This window comes from Etheostoma spectabile, chromosome 7 (assembly GCF_008692095.1).
Source record: "Etheostoma spectabile isolate EspeVRDwgs_2016 chromosome 7, UIUC_Espe_1.0, whole genome shotgun sequence".
NCBI classification, from domain to species: domain Eukaryota; kingdom Metazoa; phylum Chordata; class Actinopteri; order Perciformes; family Percidae; genus Etheostoma; species Etheostoma spectabile.
In genome coordinates, this window is record NC_045739.1 from 31,738,016 (window position 1) to 31,761,640 (window position 23,625).

A 23,625-nucleotide genomic window follows, 5' to 3' on the forward strand; every position below is an offset into this window, starting at 1 on the left:
AAATGATTCAAATTAATTTAGTTTGGTCAATAAATGTCAAACTATTTTGTAATCCTACTTCCACGTTTCCAGGTTCATCTCATATTGTGCAACAAACAGTTAAAACCCAAAGAAATACAGTTTACTGTCATAGAAAACTAAGAAAACCAGCAAATAGTTACATTTATCAAGTGCTTGATCCAAAGGGTTATGTTTTGGAGCTTTTTGTTCCATAAAATTAGTTTATTAAAATGGTGAATCCATTGTGGCCGATTGATTATCAAGTCAACAACCTACATTTGAGCTCAAAGTGAGTTTATATACTGTATATATATTGTATATATATACAGTATATAAACTCCTGGCTGTTTGTGTTTACTGCATAATACTTGCACTAACATCGCCATTCTCATATCAATATCATTAATATTGTGTACAGCTGTTTTTGCACTAATATTGTCATTCTCATGTCATTGTTATTGTGGTGTAACAATGTGTACGGCTCACACTTGTATTTTTTACTTTTATTTGCTGTTTTATTCTGCTATGTGCCTCTGCTAATTGCCCCACAGGATAAATAAGGTGTTTGGAATTAAATTACTACCCATAGTATTTATTATTCTCTGCATTTTACTGCTTTTTTGCACTTCTGGTTAGATGCTAAACTGCATTTTGTCATCTCAATACTTTTAAACTGGATGCAACAAAAATAAAGTTGAATCTAGTCATAGGAATTTATTGGTTAGATGCAACAAGTGTTGCAAATTTGCTCGGGTTGTTGTTATTTCTGCTATATGACATGAATGCATCCTGTGAATATGCGGTTTATCTGCTCCTGTAAAAAAACTAAAAAAAAATTATTTATCACAACTATCATTGCATGTTTAATTTTTTTTTGTATATTTGAGTCACATTTTTTTTTCACACCTTTTAAAGGGGGGGAAAAGTTAAATGCAACTAGCAAGAGGTGGAATATAGACTTTTGAGGTATTTTTTTGAAATATTTTCATTATCATCCCTATTGTATCTCTTTAACTTTTTTATCTCCCATTTTTCTGTAACAAATTTAAAAAAATCAACAAAAAATGTATTATTAAATGTACCCCCACGTATGAACTTTTACATGCAAAACTTACGAGTTGACGATAAAGCATCCTTAACCCCGGTTAAAATTTTTTTTTCTGAAAATTGGGGATTCTGACCAAATTTTTGTACTTACCAATAAAGTACTCTTTTTCTTTTAAGACTCTGTAAACCTTGGTATTTCACTTTTACTTAATAACGTAAAAGGAATACTTTCCCACCACTGCCATTCCCCCAGCGGCTTGTATTACGTTTTTTAAAAAAAGGGGCCCCTCAGGACTGAGCAGTTTAAAAGGTGCATTTACAGCCGGTCACGCTTGGGAAGAAAGAAAATGCCAAAAGTGCAATTCATTTTTTCTGCGGGGTTTTTCCCTTTTTCTCAAATGACAAAGTGGGGGGCTGAAAAGGGCACGACATTTCCCGAGCTAGTTTTTAGCCCCCCCCCGCCTTAATACTTGTTCACCCTAGCACACACTTTCCAACAGCTAAATAGAGCGTTAAAGCGCTTAAATGTTTAAGAGTCTTTTTATCTCTGGTGAAGAAGGCTGCCCCCCCTGGTTTTCCGGTTATGAACACACTTCGGGCTCCGAGAAGGGCCGCGCGACCGGGCCCTCAGTTTGCTTCACTTGCTGCGATTGATGGGCGAAACGGGGGGCGCAGCGCACTCACGTCACTCTCCAACCCCTCCTCCTCTCTCCCTCTCTCTCTCTCCCTCTCCCCTCTCTCTCTCCCCTCTCTCTCTCTTTTCCTCTCTCTCTCTCTCACCGCAACAACCAATACACCAACTGTACTATCACCGCCCGTATGATAAACATCCTTTAGAAACACAGACTCGGTGGCTTCTGTGCCCTAAGAGAACTATTTTTCAAATACTTTTTAAAAAATACAAAAATACACAGAACTACCTTAACAAGTCAGTGACCCAACGGTCCACCTGTGTGGAACAAATAAACCAGCCGTTGTCGTTAAATAGTTGGTGTGTACTACATGTTTTATAGGTATCATTATAGTTCTTGCTCTTGATGATACGGAGACATTGACACGAGCGCATGCTAAGTTGAAGCAAGTCCTTCAAGCTTGCTGGGTGTCACCATGGTAACAGACAGCCTCGAGGGCCCGATGGCCTAGTTAGTTTGTTCCCCCATTTTTTTTTCTCGTGGCACTTTTTCCCCCCTCCGAGAGCAGTGAGTTCAACCGCCGGGAGGCGACATACACACGAAGATTTAACAAGAACGGGACAGTCAGCGCCATTCTACCTGTTACATGACTTGTTCATTTGTCATGCACGAACAACGGCTAGCTAACTAATTCATTGATTTCTAAATTAACAGTTTTTAGTTTCTTATATGTTCACTGCTGAAGTATTTCTTAAGTGCTTCAGTAGCATCAACAGTGGCCTGCCATAACAGCAGCTAGCTGGCGTTATCATGTGAATATTAAAGTTATTAATATTTAAGAGGAGATATTAATAGCACCGGACAGGTAACTGACAGATATCAGGGTTTGTACTTGAATCACTTCAGGGACACTTGGAGAAATTTCTACTCCAGTTTTTTTATCCCCATCCAAACCGTCGATATTCTCATTCTGGTAGTTGTAGTTTCGTTCTGTTTCCCACCGCATCTGTTGAAGTCGGACGTGATACACGCATTAGACTACACTTCCCAGCGTTCCCCGCGACAGCGCCTCCTCCCTCCACTCCCTCCGCCTTCCCTCCCACTCAACTGGGCCGCGAGGAAGTCGCAAGATGGCTGATGTCGCTTGGAAGTAATGTTCCCCTCTGCAACATGAAGCCGTGAGTGTGGAAGAAAGCGAGGGAGGCACCATCGGGCTTTTATTTTTATTTTATTTTAGTTACTTTTCTTTTATTTCGTCAAACATCCATCTCATTCCGCGTCGTGTCCGCCCCGGACTTGTCTTCGGGAGTTGACGCGTCAAATCACGCCGGGGACCCTGCCAGCAGCTAACAGCTAGCCACACAGCTAGCAACGTTAGTAACGTTACAGCTAGCCAGTCAGCCAGGCACATAGCTTGCTAGTTTGTTCTAATTAATATTCTGACACATGCGAGCCAACAAGCTACCGATACAAATATGCTAAAATTTGCCTGAGGTAGTGCAGCATAAATGTCAAATATTTTAGTTGTCAGATAAAAAAAGAAGAAGATTTTAGCAAGCTGCTCGGTTTAACATCATGTCCGCGAACTGGCCATCTAGCCTGTGGTGTGCTAACTAATGCGCAGTATTGCATCTGTTTCATGTGCACAAACCAGCAGGATAATTATTTTATTGGCATTTTTCAGTAATATCCTCCACCTTGCTGCATTTCCGTTATTTGATGCCAACTACATTTTTGAAGCTGGTTATGTTAAAGCCAAATTATGGGAGCAGGATATGTGTTGAACTTTTTCTGGTTGTAGGTAGCTACACTGGCCTTGCTGGAATCTCACCAAAAATCCACAGGGATGGACACTAAACTGAGAACCCACGACCAAAACTGAGAAATTGGCATTTCGATATCTCGGAAGAAGTAACGACAAGTGACACCCGTGAACAGCGGTGTATGGTGACTCATTTCACTAGTCTGGGTGACAGATAAGTTGTTTTGCAGGGTTAACTAAACTACAGTTAGTCACTACATCGGAGACCAGTTAGCTTGCCTAAAGTGCACAGCTAGCTACGGTCTCGCCCCACACCACATTTCAAACACGGCGTACAGAACGTATTCAGAGCCTGCTCCCGGCCAGACACACCGGCTCAACAACACAGTCATGGGAGTGCAGGGTTTCCAAGAGTATTTAGAGAAGCGGTGTCCCGGGGCCGCAGTCCCGGTGGACCTCCTGAAGCTTGCCCGTACCGCGGCCCGACAGCCCCCTCACCACCATCACCCACACCACCACCCACATCAACCAGGGCCCATGCCTCCCCCGCCTGCCAGGATCCTGATCGACGCGGACTCCGGCCTGCAGCGCCTCTACGGCGGCTACCAGACGGACTGGGTGTGCGGGGGCGAGTGGAACGCCATGCTGGGCTACCTGGCTGCCCTGTCGCAGGCCTGTCTGTACCAGGGTGGCCTGGAGCTGGTCGTGGTTTTCAATGGCACATTGGGGAAGGAGCGCTGGCCCGAGTGGGCGCGGCGAGCTCAGGGCCAGCGACAGACGGCGCAGCTGATAGTCAACCACGTCGGCAGCAAGGCCACCCCGCCTCCCCGGGCATGGTTCCTGCCACCGGCCTGCCTCAGCCACTGCGTCCGCCTCGCCATGTTCCGCTTCCGAGTGCGGGTGAGCAATGTTTGATCATGGTTGTGTGCAGTTTTTATTGTGTTTATATGGCGTGCTGTTCATTTAACACTTGCCCTTTCTTGTTGCACGCCCATTTAGCAGCTTACATCATCCAGGGCCGTTTTAACTCCTTCCAGTTGGGTAACAAGTGTAACTACCAACCCGAACCACTGGAATAAGTCAATCTGGATGTGTGTTTTAATATTATAAATAAATACATACAGACCCGATCTGTCAAACTGGCTGTCTTGCACTGGCTGTTTTTAGCCAGCAGAGCATATATTCTGTCTCTGGTGCCTGTAGCTGGCCTGCTCTGCTCTGCTCTAATGATGCATTGGTGTTAGCTCTACTGGGAGGAGAAATGTATTCTGGACATCATGCAGCGACTACTGGCTAAAACAGTCCATGAATTAGACAAACATGTTTTGTACAACATAACCTAGTCTAGCCTATATATTGCATAACATGAACTCATTGAACCTTTCATACATTGTTGAATAACTGCTGAGTGGATAGAGTATTTATAGATCCCCATTGTGTGTATGATGGCACATTTGTAAAAACTTATTTTGTGCATTTCAGTTTGTTGGTGATTGAGAACATGAAAATATGTTTTATGTATCTGACCTGTTAGCAATAGTGTTTGCTCTTATATGAAATATAGTAAGTGGGTGTACTATACCTGCTTTACTCTACTATTATGGGGCAAAGAATATCTTGCATGTGTTTGAAGAAGGAAATTGGTCTCATAATGCGTCAAGGCCGGTGATTGACTCTCATGGTTCCCTCCTGTGAACTTTACCTGGCTGTCTCTTTTTGCTTCCAATCTCTTTTCCTATCTGCTTGCATGCAAACCACAATGCCATAGTGTATCATGAGAGAATAAAGAATAGAACAATCCCACCCACATTACAGTACAACGCATTCACATTGTGTGTGTGTGTGTGTGTGTGTGTGTGTGTGTGTGGGGCATCATTACTCACAGTTCCAATGTGTAGTTTTTTCGTCCCTGTATTCTGAGAAACCGTAGTGTTTCTGCTGCTTCAAGTATTTCACTTCTGCTCTAATTACACCTTTACTAAAGTCATTGCTGTTCCTCTTCCTGCTGCTTTGGTGCCCTACTCAACTTTACATGTGCAGCTTGCAGTCTGTCCATTTGTAACCATTGCATATATATTGTGTGTATGTGTGTAAATATATATATATATATATTCTGGTTGTTTATATTAATTATTAGTTGTACTTTTGTTATTGGTGAGTTGCACACAAATATTAATCAGTTTGAACAGGTCTGACTCCTTATGCCTGTTTCTTCCAAATCAGTCTTGCCATCACTGCCACATGTTGCACTCATATTGAAGACACATATTTGATCTCCATGCTCATTAAATAGACTTTTGATAAAGTAACTGAGGGTAAGGATTTAGTATTCACCTGATTAACACAGATGTCCTTTAACAAGATTAACATACCAATTTTGGCATACTTGTGAGGCTCTCCTGCTCCTCCTCTCTGGCATAACCAGGCATCTCACCCACCAATTGGGTTCCGCATGAGTGGGCTGTGAATAAATTAGGTTGCCATAGGTCCAGGTATCTGCACCACCCCCAGTGATTCGGAACAAATGGTACAGCTCAAATTTCCCCCAGATGTATTTTTGTGAGGCCTGTGCAGCTTTAGTATGTTGTTGGTATACAGAGTGGCAGCACCACAGACGTTCTGTAACCTCTACCCTCCTCATACATTGAGCATTACTGCAAAGATTAATCAATTACTTGTCAACTATTCAATTAATCGGCAGCTATTTTGATAAGATAAGAAAAAAACAACTTGTTGAATGTATTTTCTAGTTTCTTCACTCCTCTGTGACAGTAAACTAAATATCTTTGAGTTGTGCACAAAAGGAGACATTTGAGGACGCCATCTTGGGGTTAGGGAAAAACCAATTGAAATGTTTAACCATTATCTGACATTTTACAGAACAAACAATTATCGATTAATTCCATAAACAATTGACAGATTAATTGACTGTGAAAGTAATTGTTGCAGCCCTAGTCGTTTGGTCTATAAAACATCAGAAAATAGTCAGAAATTCCCCTGAGTCTAAGGTGACTTTGTTATATAACTTGTTTTGTCTAACAGTCCAAAATGCAACAGTGTTAAGTTAAGAGAAAAGCTGGAACTGGGTTAAGTTTGGGAAAACTAAAACACATTCAAAATTGGCTGCAGATTAAAATCAGTCAATCCAAAGCTCTAAACTACTGTGCTGCAACTAAATCTAACACATGGCAAACCGGCATAGCAGGATGTTATCCATTTCCAGCTCCATTTAGAGTTTGTTTTTATGACCGCAGGTTTGAGTTTGTCCCCTCTGCATCTACAGGTTGTACAGACTTTGGAGGACCACCACCAGGAAGTGCTGTCTCTCTACAGGGACTTTGGATTCGCTGGCCTCATTGCTCAGGATTCTGAGTTTGCCCTCTGCAACGTGCCCGCCTACTTCTCGTCACACGCGCTCAAACTGAGCTGGAACGGCAAGAACCTGACCACACACCAGTACCTGCTGTCTGAGGCTGCCAGGCAGCTCGGGCTGAAGACACAGCACCTGCCCTGCTTTGCTGCTCTGCTAGGTTAGGAGCGGCACACTTTGCATACAATTTAAATACACACAAGCAAACATTTAGCCATCATTTCTTTCCCTGAAACACACACCCCTACTTGTAAATTGTATTTTTGGCAACCCTTTTTGTCTGTCGTCCTCGTTCATTGACGCAGCAAACGTTTGAAAGAGTTTCTGTCTCGCAGGAAATCATATTCTGCCTGATGAGGACCTGGCTGCCTTCCACTGGAGTCTGCTGGGACCAGAACACCCACTAGCTTCTCTTAAGGTGCCATATTATTTCTAAATCCAAAGTCCTCTGCAGCTGCAAGAATCATGGCTCTAACAGTCATGTAATATTGTAATTAGTCAAATAGTGACTTGAGCCTTGATTTACCTCAAATATAAACAGAACCAGACCTTTACTTGGGACTTGATAAGTATATTAGCATTTTCAGACAAAAGAGTGTTTTCTAGTCTCCCATTTAATTTGCTGGTCTTCCACAATAAAATCCTTTCAGTTAATTAGGGACATAATGCTTTGTCATCTTTTGTTGGGGGGAAAATGCAGGAAATGTTGACTTTTTTTATTAATGACATCTTAAAATCATTACATTGATAGAAATGATTGGAGTTAATGATTGAAAGAAAATGTTTTTCTAGTTATCAGGAGAAAAAAGGACTAGACATCGCACACCATAATAAAATAGTTAGATATTTTTGTCATCTTTGAACATCTTATAAATACCTACACTTCATCTGCAAACATGGAACTTCTGTAAAGTATATAAATGTTGCATCTAACGTCTATTCTCTATTGTTAGACCACTTAATGTTTGCTTTAGACCAATTTTTATGCACTCCACCTCACGGTTTTAGTTCTTATCACGCATTTGCGGCTTTATATGTGAAATCTAGGGACTGGGCGAAGAGAACTCACTCCACTGCTTTCCTTTGCTTTCCTTGCCGCCCCTTTGTCTAGTTATTTTCTTGTATCTGGACACCTTGTGTTTTGCTTAGCAATGACACCAGTCTTATGTACATTCTGCAATTTAACAGAACATGTCCGTAACTAAAAAGTAAAATGACATTGGCAGTGCTGATCTCTGTGAATATGTGTATTACAATGTTGAGCTGTTATCCAGTCCTATAACATACACAGATTAATGGTCTACAACAACAGAGGCGCTTTTGTCTTTTCAGATGAATAGATGAATAAAATGATTGACTCTATGAGCCAGAATCAGATGCAGCTTATTAAGCCTGAATGTTATCTTTTAATTTTTCACATGTGGTTGTGAGAGAATATGTGGTTTGAGGTTTACACAATACCAGAATATTAATCTTTGATACAATAACATTTGAAAAAATGATTTGAGTTACCATAGGCATTAGAGCAGACCAGTACATTGGACTATGGAACTCCTGGTCCAGCCTTTTTAACTGTGGTCTAATAAGTAGTATTACGTTTTATTTTTTATTTTTTACTTTCTCAAATAAAATGATAGGTACTTCCACAGTTACCTTCATGCGGCTCTCTCTCAGTGTTAGTCTCCGCCCAACCAGGTGTGTGTGGATTCCGACCTTTGTACTGTTGCTGTTGCAGGTGCGAGCCCACCAGTTGGTGCTGCCGCCCTGTGAGGTGGTGATCAAGGCCGTCTCAGAGTACGTCTCCTCCATCAAAGACCTGGGGAACCTGGACGCCATCGCCAGAGATGTCTTCAAACAGTCACAGGTGGGTCAACGCGGTCTCTTTGTCCGTCATATTCACACAGTAGTTTTTATTGGGTTTAATTCAAGTTGATTGAAATAGGTTTTCCATGTTCCATTTTTTTGTTTCTGGAGGTTAAATAGGTCGTCACTGTTGTCACAAGACCCTGAGTCAGCATCTGCACTTCCTCACATATCAGTGTTAAACCATAGAATTGCACCACGCTTTATATAAATCTATGTGCTGCATAGGATTGTCTAGTTTTAATTCATCAGAAGAAGCTGTGTCAATGTTGACGGTGTTTATTACAAACAAAAGACATTTATAAATGTGTAAATTTGTTCTCCAGTTATATTTGTGATTGAGCAAATAGGAGCACAGCAGCATTTTATCAAATCTATATGTGTTTGTGAGTGAAAATAAATCGACAATTTAGAAAAGGGAATCTTTTATGAAGAGTAAGAAATTTAAAAACGAGTGGTTCCAGCTTCTTAAAAGTGAGTTTTTATTATTCCTTTCCTCGCTAATTTATGACTTTATCCCTTTTTGGGTTTTGGGCTGTGACATAAAGTTAGTAATATTAATTCTACTTTACCATTTAATTATTGCCAATTTAATTAATGTACTGTGTTGCATATATGTAAAAACTGGTTGTACTGGCCCCAGCATGTTCTCAAAGGACTACATTTTGTGATCAAAACGTTTTGCAGTGGCTTGATATTTGGTAGATAAATGTTCAAGCAAAGGACTTGAAGCTCACCTTTGTCATGAGAATGCTGCCTCTTGTATTATCTTTCTTTTTTTTTCTTCGTTACGTGACACACCAACCCAATTATCGGCCGTCAGACAGTCTGGTGGGGTCGGTGACTCGAGTCTGTTCGGTGTGTTCCGTCCCGTCGTCAGTCAGAGGAGCCGTCGGCCTTCATTGGGCCAGTCAGACTCAATGACCAATCTGATTGGTGGAGTGCAAACCCCTGAAATGACGAAAAGGATGAGCGTGACTAGAGCCTCTTTTTTTTTTTTAATATTATTTTTTTAGCATTGGATGGTGTGTCAGAGGGTGACACAGGAGTCCGCTCCCATCCCAAGCCTACGAAAATACTCCCGGCATGTTCCGATCACGTGACTGTCCCCCAAAAAATCGTCCTGTCCTGCGCCATCCCAAGCGAGATTACAAGATCCCGTCCCGCTCCCGTTTTGTTCTTTATGTTGTCTAAGCAAGAGATCAGACTCTGTTGCGCCCCCCCCCCCGTAGCATTTTTCTTTTATTCCAACGTATGAGTCACATGATTCCTGCAGGAGTCCCGAAAAATTGTCACCCTCTAGTGTCAGAGCCTTTATAGCCGAGTCGCTTCATACTCGTGTTAACGCCAGGTCAGTTTGGAAAACACATGTTAACAAATTACCACCAATGAGCCAACATTTCCGGTTCCATTACCAGTTTCCTCCAGGCCCTTGAGTTGGTCTGAGTGGGGAATAACATAGCAACAGATGTGTATTTCCCTCGGCTGGGCTTAACAGCATTTTCACAGTCATCATCCCACCATTAAATGCAGTCAACATAATGCTTTGTTTCCTTCTCTCCTTTCCTTTCCTTTCCTTTTCCAGTCTCGTATGGAGGACAAGGTGGAGCGATTCAAGAAGGCTGTGGAGTATTTCTCAGCCGCCTCCAAACCTCGCTCGCCCAACATGGGGCCCTCCTCCTTTATCTGTGAGTAGTAAACAAGTTTAGACAGTAGAACCAATAGTCTACACCATTAAGTTATAATTTTAGGGTTACTAGTAAATGTATTTATTAGAAGAAAATGTTAATTTAAGGCCTTGTTTTTTTTGCTCAGTACCTGGGTTTGGATTTGGGGGACCAGCTGGTCACATGGGACCTATGCAGCCTGGAAAGAATCAGGTAGATTCTTTAGCTTGGTAATCCTTTGTCCTCTTTGATGTGTGTGTAATTTGTTCTCTGCTCTCTACATGAATCTACATGTAGCAGAGTGGATTAAGTTTGTTGCTCTCTGAAATCCCTTTGTGGCATGTGCTGAGGGAGGAGGAGGGAGCTTCACATCCCAAATCCCCCTCCATCCTTGATTAGATGCTTCTGGTTTGATCTGAAATAAATTAGGACAGAATCAGTTCACTCCCCTGTAACGACATCGCCCCCTCCCTCCCCTCTGCTCCTTCTTTTTCTGCCTTTTTCAAATCATTCTCCTTTCTTCTGTTCCTTCGTCCTCTCTGTCCATTCACAGTTCCCTCCCCCCCAGATTCCGGGGTTAAAGCCACCCTATCAAAATGCTCCATACGGACCTGGCTCCAACCCTCTGTTCCCGAACCCGCCGCCACCGTCCCAAGACTGCAACGATTCGCTGACGAGCAAGATGGGCTTCTCTGATTGGTCGGCTCCATATGATTCCACTCAGGGGGGAAATCGATTACCCAATCATCACACCGCTACTCAGTCTGTTCCCTCTCCATCTCCTTCATTGTCATCAGATGGAGATGAACCCAACGACAGCAACGCAAAGTAAGACCCAGAGACCGTGAAGTCGTGTTTCACTATGAGGGTTTCAGCTCTCTAATTATATTGAAGAGAAACAAGGATTTGGGCATTTTAGGTGGCACAAAACACATTTTCCATAATCACAAGGAGAGAAAAATAAAGTAGAAATTAATATGCCAGTGTGTGACAACAAGTTCACTTTAAAAACTTGAAAGATATTACATACATTCATTTTTGTGAGGAAGAAATTGTTGATGGTGTTTCATTTTCACACATTTAGCATACAACAGGAGGTTGTCGGTGTCATACCCGTTCTCACTGACTGGAAATACTCTGTTTGGTTTAGGCAGTGGGGTGGCGTCCACATTTTCGTTCGACAAATTGTTCATTCTTCACCTTCCCGTTTGGCGCCAGCTACATGATAGAAACCTCCCCAACACGGCCACTTGCTCAGTGTAAATATTCCGGACAATGAACTGCTCTATTCACACATTGTCAATCGGACATTACACAGACTTTGTACTCGGGAGCTGGCAGGGTAAAGTCTGTTTGATGTCTGATCCAACTGATGTAAATGTAAATGGACTGTTCTTATATAGTGCTCTTCTAGTCTCAACAACTACTCAAAGCACTTTTTACATAGTACAGGAACCATTCACACACATTCATACACTGTGGCCGAGGCTGCTGTACGAGGCCCGACCTGCTCATCAGATACACGCAGACACACACACACACACACACACACACACACACACACACACCACAACACACACACACACACCGATGGCGCAGCGTCGGGGGCATCTCTGAGTTCAGTGTCTTGCCCAAGGACACTTCAGCATGGGACTGCAGGGCCAAGGCCTCTGAACCACAGCCGGACATTTGCGTTATTATATACAGCTCCTCCGGGTAATTTCTAGATAAGGGTTGCAGTGCGTGTGTGTGAAGTGGGCTTGTTCTTCCAAAAAAGGGGTTCAAATTTTTAATGGGAATCCTTGGACGTGTATGTTCTTAAGTTACTACTACTTAAACTGCAGTAGTAACTCTTATCTGTGGCAACTCACATATTATATAAACACATACACCATGATGAACCAGGCCAGGATGATTAAACAATACCATAAACCCTCTTTCTCAGCCATTTGACAGACAAGCCCTCTCGGTGGGAGGATCCTGCTGGAAGGGTGGGCTCGGCCTCCGGAGATGGTTCCCAAGGCAACGGGAGCGTGTCACACATTCCGTCACTGCTGTCTATGGCGACGCGGAGTCACATGGACATAACCACACCCCCTCTGCCTCAGGTGTGTGTCCATGAGAGATAAAAAAAAAATTTAAACCAAATAACAGAGTTGTAGGTTGTGTTGAAAAGTTGCATTTTGTCACCATGTTCCTGTTTTTTTGCTCTGTTTCAGGTCAGTGCTGAGGTTCTTCGTGTAGCCGAGCACAGACACCGGAGAGGACTGATGTACCCCCAGATTTACCACATATTGACCAAGGTAAACCTTTTTCCACACATATTTGTCTCTGCAAGTGTGTATTCTGTAGGGTTGGGTACTTTTCGCATCCAAACCAATACTAGTCCTGATACGGTACGGGAAATTCAGTTCAAATTTTCGGTACTTTCCCTATGTAATAACAAATTATTTCATTTGTAAAAATAGAACATTGTTTTTTCTTTAGAATATTTTACACTCGCAGGAATTAGACAAAAATAAAACCCCTCCCTCTCTCCTCCCAAACTCGTCCCTACAACCTCTTAAGTTGAATAATCATCAATTTCTTACTTACTGTAACTTTTATTCTTGTATTTGTATATTATATTTTAGCCTGTTTTATTTTCATCATGACTGTTTTTAATTGATCTTCATTGTCTTATGTAAAGCTCTATGAATTGCCTTGTTGCTGAAAGGTGCTGTAAAAAATAAAATTGCCTTTCCATACAACCTCAGCCTGTCAGTCAGTCCCCAGGGCATAGAAACCACTGTTGCCTGCAACCACACTTGAAACTACTTTATCATCATTGCTGTGCCTCACTGTGACTTCAACATAACTGCAGAGCCGACGTGTGTGTGTGTGTGTGTGTGTGTGTGTGTGTTGTGTGTGTGTGTGGTGTGTGTGTGGTGTGTGTGTGTGTTTGTGTGTGTGTGTGTGTGTGTGTGTGTGTGTGTGTGTGTGTGTGTGTGTGTGTGTGTGTGTGTTGTGTGTGTGTTCTCTCAGACCTCTGTCATTATGCAGAGAGGACAGATAAGCTTGCTCTAACTCTCAGCTTTGATTTTGCGTGAACCAGTACTCTGTAGTACCGAGGTGATTGGGTCGGTACCGGTCAAGGTTCAGTACCCAACCCTAGTATTCTGTCATTGCAAGGCCCCCAAGTCATCTTGTCTAGTTTAACAAGGGTTATAAAAATGGCAATGGAGGGAGTAATGCATCAACCTCGTCAGAGCCTTCCTGTAATCTCTCTGTCCTAACTTGTCCCCCTACCCACCACACCCCTCAGGGAGAGATGAAGATGCCAGTGTGTATAGAGGATGAGTGTAACTCCGAGCTGCCTCCTGCCTCTCTGCTGTTCCGCGCTGGCAGACAGTATGCCTACGGCGTCCTCTTTAGTCTGGCTGAAACACACCGCCGCCTGGAGAGGCTCGCTCTCCGCAAGAGGGCTCCCCTGGAAGGTAGGTCCTGGGACCGAGGGGACTGTATGGAGGACAGATTTATTCTTACATTTTTTTCTGGAAATCCAGCCAGAGAAGAAAGCTTTCCACAGATCTACAAAATAAAGATAACTAACTATATAGATTTCTTTTTTTGCCCTGGCCTGACCAATAAGGAATTATTGATCTCATTCATTTGTTTACTGATATATCTAGATGTAATGGAGCCATCTTTATTGGTTTTGGTTACACTGAAAATATCTGCTGTTAGAAAGGTCTATTCTCTACTATTGGATTTAAACATTTACTTTTACAACATTGATAGACACAATGGCCTGTTTTTCAATGACACACTGAACCCTTACCTGACCTCTCACTGTTAGTGCTTTAGAGGAGTGTGTTGGCTACATGATGAGGATAATACATCAACGTTAATATAACAGCCAGCCCAGCACTGAACCCCCTGTATTGTTGTCTCTAAAGAATCGATTGTACCAACATCGCATCAGTTATTTTCAAACCATGTACACTTCTCATGCCTCTGTTTTAACAGTTCCTCCAGTGATTGTCAAAGAGTGGAGCAGCGGTAAAGCCAAGTCGGCCCTGACTCCGGAGCTGGTCCCGGCCCTGTGTTTCAGGGAGTGGACCTGCCCCAACCTGCGGCGGCTGTGGTTGGGACGTGCCAGTGAGGACCGCTCCAGGAGAACCAGGGCCTTCCTGGCCTGCCTACGCTCTGACTGCCCAGCCCTCCTCAACCCAGCACAGGTCCCCCAGCATCTGCTGCTCATGTGCTGCGTGCTCAGGTATAACTGTGTGTGGGTGGGTGTGGGTGGATGGGGGTGTGTGGGGGTGTGTGTGTGGTGGGTGGGTGGGTGGGTGGGTGGGGGAGTGTTCCTAAAGAAAGTGTTTTTGCATGAACACCTCCGTGACAGTCAATAGTTTATATAATAGTAAATTGAATATTTGGGTACAAAAACAAGGCATTGGACACAGCTATACAATTTTTTCTTTATTTTCATTTTATAGACAAATCGATTTAAAAAAAAAAAGGAAATAAAAATGTCCACTGCTACTAAATTAATTCTCCTAAGGCTATACATTTTCTCTGTGTATTTCACAGCAAAATACACATTGTGTCTACAATCAGCTATGTTGTTCTTTAGTTGGAAGTAATTCTGTGATTTTCAAACTTTAGAGGGTACATCACTTAATGAATTAAATATTGGTTCCAGTAGCACTGTTGCCCCTGTGTACCGTGACAACATTTCCAGGTTGTTAGTGAAGGTTTAAAGCTGGTGGATGCATTTTCTTACAAAGATCTGCAAAAAAATTGGCATTAATTTCTATAATTGATTAATTGTTTAAGCCACATAACATTCCCACAAGACTGGGTTAGGCTTTGTTTCAACGGCTTCGCATATTAAGCTCGTCTAATTGACCTACCGAGTCAGAAAAGGTGTAGTCGAAAAGCTGTAGCTGAGTCGTTCACTTGGTTGAAAGAACTACAGGAGGTGTCAACAAACCAATGGCAAAATGGCCGCACAGCCTCGGTCTCTGGCAGTAACATCCAAATAAAATCCATTATTGAAACTAATGCAGTCATTCAACTCTTTTTAAAAGGAGCTAAACACGCAAACACTGCATAACGTGGCTAATTTAAAGAATTTAAATGATGTGACTGCAAGACTAGAAGATAACCACTTTGAAATCCTAAGTGAACACTCCCAGGTCTGCCGTTTTCCTGTTCTTCCCATCCTGCAGACATTTTTGCCTTGGTCCTAGTACTGGAGATAAAGCACAGCTGTTACTAATAACATTAACGCTGGATGCTGTTCTCTGCAGTGAGCCAGCATGCACAATACCAGGGCCCTGAAACAGAAGCCGCTCAACTGCATGAATCTGTCATCAGTTGATTATTTACACATCTTACTGTGACATGTCAGACCTCTTTTGATACAAACTAAACAATACTGCAGTTTTACTACAGAACAGTGGCTCCTCCTAGCTGCTGAACTGTTCTGGTTTCTTCTTAACATGACGAGTGATGCGGACATATTTAATATTGCGCTAATCATCACAACATTTTGCTTTTATTGTGGGGCAGCTGTGGCTAGAAGGTAGTAAAGTAGTCTTCCACTAATCGGAGGGTTGGTGGTTTGATCCGGGCCCCTGGGATCTACATGCCATAGTGTGCAGTCTACAAGTTAAAGTGTCCTTCTGGACTCCCTGTGCCATCGGTGTGCCATGTTTGTCCCTCCCCTCCTGACGAGCGGGTGGCCTTTGTATGAATGTGTGTGAATTGGGGCTGCTCCAAATGATTCTCGTTTCCAATTGGTCATTTGACAATTTACACAAAACAAATTTCAATTAGGTTCAAATCTATTTATCAAAATGGTTTAACACTGCACTGTTCAAGTCAAATGAATTTGTAGTGCAACCTGAAGCCAGATGTAGGCAATCAATCCAACAACAAAATAAAGTCCCTTTCAGGAGGAATACACAAATAAAAACTTAAAGTAAACAGAGCCAGTGCAAAAAGAGTAACCTGTATTTGCTTTTTTTAACAGTAGTAGGTAAGATAATATAAGAATAAGCTCTTGTTTAAGATCCAAGCTCTTCTCCCTTTCATCTTACAGTAAACGTGCAATTAAAGCAACATATAAACTCAGATGTACTTTATAAATCCAACAATAAAAAATTAACATGTCAAGTCACTCTCAGGAGGAATACACAAATAAAAAACTTAAAAATAGAAAACCACTTTTTCTCTTCCTTTTCTAAGAGAATTATGAGCCAGAGCCCAATTTTAAACTTCACAATTTTTTAATATGTGTGCCGTTCTAACTGATGTTACAACGGACCCTTGAGATATCTGAAACAATCTGTGCTGGTCGTGCAATTATTGAAGACGGTGCTCCCAGGTGGAGGAGACACAGTTTACCTCACAGTGCAGGACATACTGCATACGCGTTAGCAACAGGAGAGAAGCTGGAGAGGCGGAGCTGAGCACAACTTAGGGCGTTTTGCTGCGTTTATCCTGTCTCGAGGATCATTATATTTAAAGTCTACAGACAACAATGTTGTTGGCATAAGAGTAAAATACTTCCACACTTTAGAAGACCTTGTGTGAGCCTTTTTCTCAACGTGTTGTTGTGAGGAAACAGCCATGTTATTTTTAGACGCGGCATGTAGATGCTTATTATTTAAAATTTCCTTTCTCTCTCTGTCTGTCTGTGTCGACATCATTGACCACGTAAATGACGTCGACGAATTGTCCCAGCCCTAGTGTGAATGGGTGAATGCTGGCTTGTATTTTAAAGCGCTTTAAGTGGTCACTAACACTAGAAAGGCTCTATATAAATGAAGTCCATTTATCTTATTAATATGTGAGAATATTGACTGTAGTATTGAAAATCACGTCCGGTCATCGGACACTGTTCTCAATCTTAGAGCCTTGTTACGTCTTTACTGCATGTGCATCTGCAAGTGCTAATGTTGTCACTAAACTGTAAATATCAGCACACTGTATAGCTCTGTGTATCTGCTGTATAAAGTCGCCTTGTTTTCCTTCTCTTCCAGGTATATGATGCAGTGGCCTGGAGGAAGGATCCTCCAGAGACACGAGCTAGATGCCTTTCTGGCTCAGGCTGTTTCCAGCCAACTCTACGAACCCGACCAGCTACAGGAGCTCAAGGTGAGACGCCAGTCCTTACCCCGTCATTGTTGAATAATCATTGATCAGGGTTTTTCCACAGAAGACTGATATTTGATAGTTGATTAGGTCCCATTGTGCAGTGCACTTTTGAGTTGCACAACCTTTTGATGTACGAGATAGATAGATAGATAGATAGATAGATAGATAGATAGATAGATAGATAGATAGATAGATAGAGACTTTATGCATCCCAAAGGAAATTTTAGATACATTGTTTTTTTAATACACTAAACCTGTTTGGTTTAAACAAACCATGTTGCTCTTGCCTGTTTTGTTCAGTTTGTGTGTGCTGATTTGAAAGCTGTCAGTCTTACCCTGTTGTGGACCAAAAAGCCAGATTTAGCTCGCATGGCAGGAGGGTTAGTCTGTTACCTGAAAAGAAATGGACCAACAACAAGATTTTATCATTAGTATATGTGGAATTTTGGCATGATTTCAAAAGATAAACTAATATCAAATCCATCTTTTGGTTTTGAACTTTAAAGGAAGTTACCTTTTTATAATAAGTGATGTATATTAACGGGCGGCTGTGGCTCAGTGGTAGAGCGGTTGCCTGCCAATCGGAAGGTTGGTGGTTTGATCCCCGCCCCTGCAGTCATTGTCGAAGTGTCCTTGGGCTGAACCCCGAGTTGCCCCCGGTGCTGTGCATCGGAGTGTGAATGTGTATGATGTTTATCTGATGAGCAGGTGGCACCTTGTACGGCAGCCCCGGCCACAGTGTATGAATGTGTGTGAATGGTGAATGTTTCCTGTAGATGTAAAAGCGCTTTGAGCAGTTGTTAAGACTGGAAAAGCGCTATATAAATACAGCACATTTACATTTACATTTACATTAGAAATGTCTCTATCAAGTTTTTTAGGCACTGATCCGAGTCAAAATGTATCCAACTCTGTGGCACAGCTGCTGAAATATACTAAACTTACTGCTGTCTTTTTCTCTTTAAAGAATAATTTAAGGGATTTTGGATAGAAGCTACATACAACATTTCATGGGTCTCAGACCTCATAATTCTCAACTCTTGCTCCATTCACTTCTTCTAGCTTTCCAACTCCTCATGTCTGCCTACAGTTAAACAATAATCCCATTTGGTTTGCTGTTAGGTGGAGAAGGTGGATGCCCGCGGCGTGCAGCTGGCTTCTCTCTTCATGGCTGGTGTCGACACAGCGCTGTTTATCAATGATGTGTGCGGCCAACCGTTGCCATGGGAACACTGCTGCCCCTGGGGCTTCTTTGACGGCAAACTGTTTCAGAGCAAACTGGCCCGGGCCGCTCGCGACCGAGCCGCCCTGCTGGACATGTGTGAAGGACAGGTACGTATGTACATGGATATAATCCTGTGGCAGAAATCAACCAAGGATGTGAATGGATGTGTGTCTTTTTAAGTAAGTTATAAAGTAATAAAATGTATTTCAAAAGCATTTCAGTGCCTTGTTTAAGGGGCCCATAGACAATAGCTGCTAAGAAAGATTGTCGTCAGTAAGAATACTCCTGATCAAGTTCTTTTGGTCCCGATCGGAGTCCTTTTTAATATTTGGTTTGCACTCTGATCCAATACTTATTTATTCAACATTTAGGTAATACATTTATCTGACATATTGTAATAACATCTGTAGCCCACCTTTTTTTTTCAGAGCTACCTAGTCCAAATCCTGGAGGTCCTGATTCAAAATTCTAAAGTTTATAAGCTTAAACTATTTATATGATATGAATAAAAGCTTAACTGGGAGAATGCAACTTCTGGAACTGAAGTGACGTGATCTGCTATAAAGAAGATATGAAGGAGGGATCTGCCCTTATACCGGTCCGTAGAACCGACTCAAGACGTTTCTTCCCCAGTCATAGTGTTATGTCTGCTCTGCAGGAGGAGCTGGTGTCCAAGGTGGAGAAGATGCGTCAGGCAATCCTCGAGGGCATCAACCTGTCCCGCCCTCCTCCCCCTCCCCCTCCTCTTCCACCTCCTGCCTTCCTCCCCCCAGCCATGGTGCCCCCTTTCTACCCCATGCCTCCCCTCTACCCACCCCGCCCCATGGGCATGCCTCATCATCATCACCCACACCACCCTGCCCAACACAGACCCAGAGCCTTCCCAGGTACATACCTCTTGGTTTCTCCACACAGACCTTTTTATTGTAGACATCATCTTTGCTTTTGTCCTAGTTCCATACTACACACCAGTTTTAACAGCTTTTTAGTATGTTTTGTGTTTACACTGGAAAAGTGAGAAAATAAAGAACCCTCAAAAGGCAATGCAATGTATAAAAGGAAATGGAGGAGCTGTTGCCAGTTGGAAATACCTAAAACTAATAGTGGATGGTGATGAAACTGCTGCAGGAACACCCCATCAAACAAAAAGAAACTGTTAGATAGTCAAGTTTGATTGGCAGTGCCATTTTTAAAGTCACAGTTTTGAATGCCTTTGCAGAGGAAGGAAGGAACCTTATTTATATTTAACCTTTCAACAACAACAGAAGTTTATTCTGCTTTACATAAGGCATGAAAGGCTATAGGACCAACTATAAAAGAAACACAATGCAATAAAAAGGGACACAAATTGTTTTAAAATTTATACAGTATATAAAAAATATATATAAAAATTCAGGCGCACCTACAGTGCAGTAAAAGACATGAATGAATAGTCCCAAATTGAATAAAAGGCATTGTCAAACAGAAGTCTTATACTTAATTTAAACAGAGTTGATGCAGAGCTCAGGTTGTTATTTCATGTGGTGCATAAAAACTGAATGCTGTGGCACGTGCATTGCATACTTTCCTGTAAAAGGTGCAGTCTGTGATAATCTAATATACTCCTTTTTCAAATTCAGCAAATGTCTTCTCACGGCCCACTAGCTCTGTAAATGGGAAACAAACAAAGGGCCGAGGCACACGACAGTATTCTGCTTGTGCACAAGACAGTGTAAAAGAAAGGCGGTGGGAGTGAGAAGATCGATTTAAAAAAAAAAAAAAGAGCACTGACTGAAGGGGTATATTTGTTTGGGTGTAGTCGGACACAACCTTTAATATAAAGCAGTAAAATGTCCAGAATTATTGTGTACTAACTGCATAAAAAACATACATACGTATACATACTGTATACAGTATGTAGTATGGAATTGGAACACAGCTATAGTTTGTTAATTGAGGCTCTACACCAGGAGAAGTCTCAGTAGTCACTCCTTTCCTTCTTTCTTCAGGCCTTCAGTCCATCCCCCCTCAGGGAGGGAAACTGGAGATAGCTGGCATGGTCGTTGGCCAGTGGGCTGGCAACAAACCAGTCCGTGGGAGAGGGGGGTTCAACATGCAGGTGGTGTCAGTGGGAGCAGGGAGAGGGTAAGTAGAAGGAAGACCTTTTTATCCATACAGCTAACAACTGAGAATGAAGGCATTCTAGGGCATTACTTCTCCAACTATTCTGAATAGAATCTGAAAACGCTGGTGGGATCGAGCCCTAAAGCAGACTGATAGTCGTTGTTTTCCACATTTGATCCAAGCGCCTTTCTGTTTCTCCATCACAGGAGGGGTAAAGAGATTCCAGCTAAAGTAAGGGCGGTGAAAAAGGCACCTACCAACAGAACACAGGTATGGCACGGGCAGACTTTCAGACAGAGCTCTTGAGTCTCGTACGTTTTCCCACATGTAGTAGTCACAGCTATAGATTCCCTCTTTGTCACGTTCCTTCTTGACATCATGGCCCCTGCTGTTCAGTTAAAGTTCTGTCCGACTGTCCTCCTCCAGACGTCGCCACCCCCACCATCCAGCAGTCCCCCAAAGCCCTCAGAGGAGGCGGCCTCCACGCCAGAGGTTGCGACTCAGCAGCTGAACGGCAGCCCAGCAGCCTCAGCCATTGGCCAGTCCTTGGAGCTGGCCCCCCTGGCCCAGCCAATCCCGTGTGCCTTAGCCAGCAGAGACAACCAATCAGAGGGGGTGGAAGTGGAGGCCCCCTGTTGCCTTGACGACTGCCCGTCAGACGGAGCACTACAGAAGGAGGAGTGATGGCACCCTTCCCAGGATGCACTGCTCTGAGAGAGTTCTCTGTGTTTGACTGCCTTTCCCTGTTTTTGTAGCCCTGCCTGCTAGCTGTGCACATTACCACCTGGAGCAGGAGGACCTCCCTGCTGCTCCACGTGGTAGGCTAAAGCAGTTAGCTGTTACTTCCTTTTTAGTTGTCTCATGCGGTTTTAAATTGTTTTATGAAGAGAGATTTTCTCCATGAGTCTGTAAGCGCCCCACCCCTCCAAAATCCTAAATGCCTCTCTCCCGCACTCCGAGTAAAATAAGCTTGAAGCCCCACCCCCATTACGACCCACCACCTAAACGATAACTTATTTTAAACTTTATTTTGTTTTGTTGGAATCTCTGCACACAGCTGTACAGCGTGCGGTTTTGGTGACAGATTGGATGTGTTTCCATGGTTACATCATCTTGGCCTGGCCGCCGTGGTCGGCCGTTATGTGTTTGTTGCCATAGCCGTCTCGTGTGAGGTTTGTCTTGCATGAATTCAGAGAGATGTTCAGAGTTTGACTCTGGATATGTGAGTAAGATTTAACAAAGTGATTTACCATTCTTTTGTGCAGTGACCCCCCCCTCCCCCCGTAGTACTGCTAAAAACACAATGTTAGTATACTTACTAGCAACATTAATTGATTGGTAATTTATCACAGGAGCACTTCTGCACCACCATGGTATTAGCGTGCTATCTTACTTTGACCCATGTAGCAAAGCCTAGTGTTAACTGTGCTAAGAGACCCCATGAATTTATGCACCTTAAGCCCTGAAGTATGCAAGATACTACCCTGCTCCTCCAAAAGAAATACATTTATTGAATTATATTCCCACCCTCCTTGCCCCTTTCTCCTAAAGCTTTGATTGTATTAGCCCAACAAAAGCACTTAATGTTGTATTTAAATATAATGAATTAGAGCAAGCCCCTATACAGGTGAATTGACAGTCTTAGAGGGGTGTCCCCTGCGCCTAAGTAAATCATTATGACATGTAGAACTACATTTATAGGTAGAGATCTATTTGAAAGACGTCAGAATGTGAACAGAGTGGTTTCAGACAAAGAAGCACTTTGTTTTAAAAATGTTAAACCACACTGGACAGTCTTCTACCAGGTGATAAAGAATTGAAAAACTCTGGGGCACCTTCTGGAGTTAAGGCCAAAAAATACAACAATATATGCTGCCCAGCAAACGAAGCAAATGAGTTGTGAGGATTTGGGTAACTGCTGCCAGACAGAGTTCCCTTCAGGCTGGGCTCACCCATTCAGTCATGAACTTTGCAATGAAGCTGAGCGGACTCCTGATTCTCCACGTCAAGGATTCCTGGGAATCTTTTCAGATTTCTAAAGTTATTTTCCAAAGTGTATGTGACACCCCCCCCCTTCTCCCCCTCCCCCCCTCCCCATCTGGTGGTGATTGCGTAACGGTTGTCATTTTGATAGCCCACCACCATGAGCTGTTGCCCCCCGCAGAGCTCTGGTGTGTCACTTTAGACCGGCAGGAAGCACTTTCCTGCCTTAAAGCCCCTCGGCCCGAACGCGGCAGAGGCTTCATGGGTTGGATCACATGTAACATGACAGGAGAGAGGGAGACCTCATGGCGTACCCAAGTGTGCCGCCCACAATCTGAGACTTCAAAGATACTGAGTTGTTTTATTAGAGCACTTATGTTTGTAGAGAATGAGATGTGTCCCCCTAAGTAGGTTTCATCTGACTACGGAAATACAACTTACCAACAGCTGGTAGCACAACTGCAAATGTAAAGGCAGTAGACCGACATACTGCCTCAGAGATGCTGGCCATGAACATTGTAATCTCTATAAACTTAGTAAGAGAGGTTCAAATGAGCTCACTATGTTAAAAAAGGCAAGTCAACAAGAAGCACCTTATTTTCTTACCATGTTGATTGATGCTCTATCGTGTGCCACAAAATTGACATGGAAAAAGCTCTAATGAGATGCCGTTTTGAAGAAAACCAAAAACAATTATATATATAAAATATATATATATATATATATATATATAATTTAATTATATAGTATCTATATATCTAAATAACCATATCAGTATGGTACATAGATGTGATATGTAGGCTATATGTAGTGTAAGTAGTGCT

General features: G+C 42.7%; 1 protein-coding gene and 1 long non-coding RNA gene across 3 annotated transcripts; one reads left to right on the plus strand and one right to left on the minus strand.

Annotated features, from left to right (window-relative positions):
• Positions 1-96: 96 nt before the first annotated feature.
• LOC116693002 (uncharacterized) lies at positions 97-20,276 on the minus strand. The gene is made up of 3 exons (XR_004332824.1): positions 20,266-20,276; positions 16,900-16,906; positions 97-825 (listed from the first exon to the last, which is right to left on the minus strand). It is a non-coding gene; the product is annotated as an uncharacterized LOC116693002 (long non-coding RNA).
• fam120c (family with sequence similarity 120 member C) lies at positions 2,762-22,592 on the plus strand. 2 transcript variants are annotated; one of them, XM_032521666.1, is made up of 17 exons: positions 2,762-4,341; positions 6,725-6,971; positions 7,147-7,229; positions 8,547-8,675; positions 10,260-10,362; positions 10,490-10,554; positions 10,895-11,169; positions 12,287-12,449; positions 12,561-12,644; positions 13,646-13,817; positions 14,350-14,599; positions 17,376-17,490; positions 18,613-18,822; positions 19,374-19,602; positions 20,704-20,839; positions 21,025-21,088; positions 21,245-22,592. In XM_032521666.1, exons 1-17 carry the CDS (start codon positions 3,832-3,834, stop codon positions 21,500-21,502), a joined length of 3,093 nt encoding a protein of 1,030 aa, XP_032377557.1. In that variant the 5' UTR covers positions 2,762-3,831; the 3' UTR covers positions 21,503-22,592. The 2 variants fall into 2 exon arrangements, with proteins under 2 accessions (XP_032377557.1, XP_032377558.1); XM_032521667.1 differs by having other exon boundaries at positions 10,910-11,169.
• Positions 22,593-23,625: the final 1,033 nt, after the last annotated feature.

Bases quoted from the DNA above. Each gene is read 5' to 3' on its own strand.
- fam120c (XM_032521666.1), top strand. From the start codon at position 3,832: ATGGGAGTGCAGGGTTTCCAAGAGTATTTAGAGAAGCGGTGTCCCGGG. The intron at 4,342-6,724 runs GTGAGCAATGTT...CTGCATCTACAG, and splicing joins TGTTCCGCTTCCGAGTGCGG to GTTGTACAGACTTTGGAGGA. The intron at 11,170-12,286 runs GTAAGACCCAGA...CCTCTTTCTCAG, and splicing joins CCCAACGACAGCAACGCAAA to CCATTTGACAGACAAGCCCT.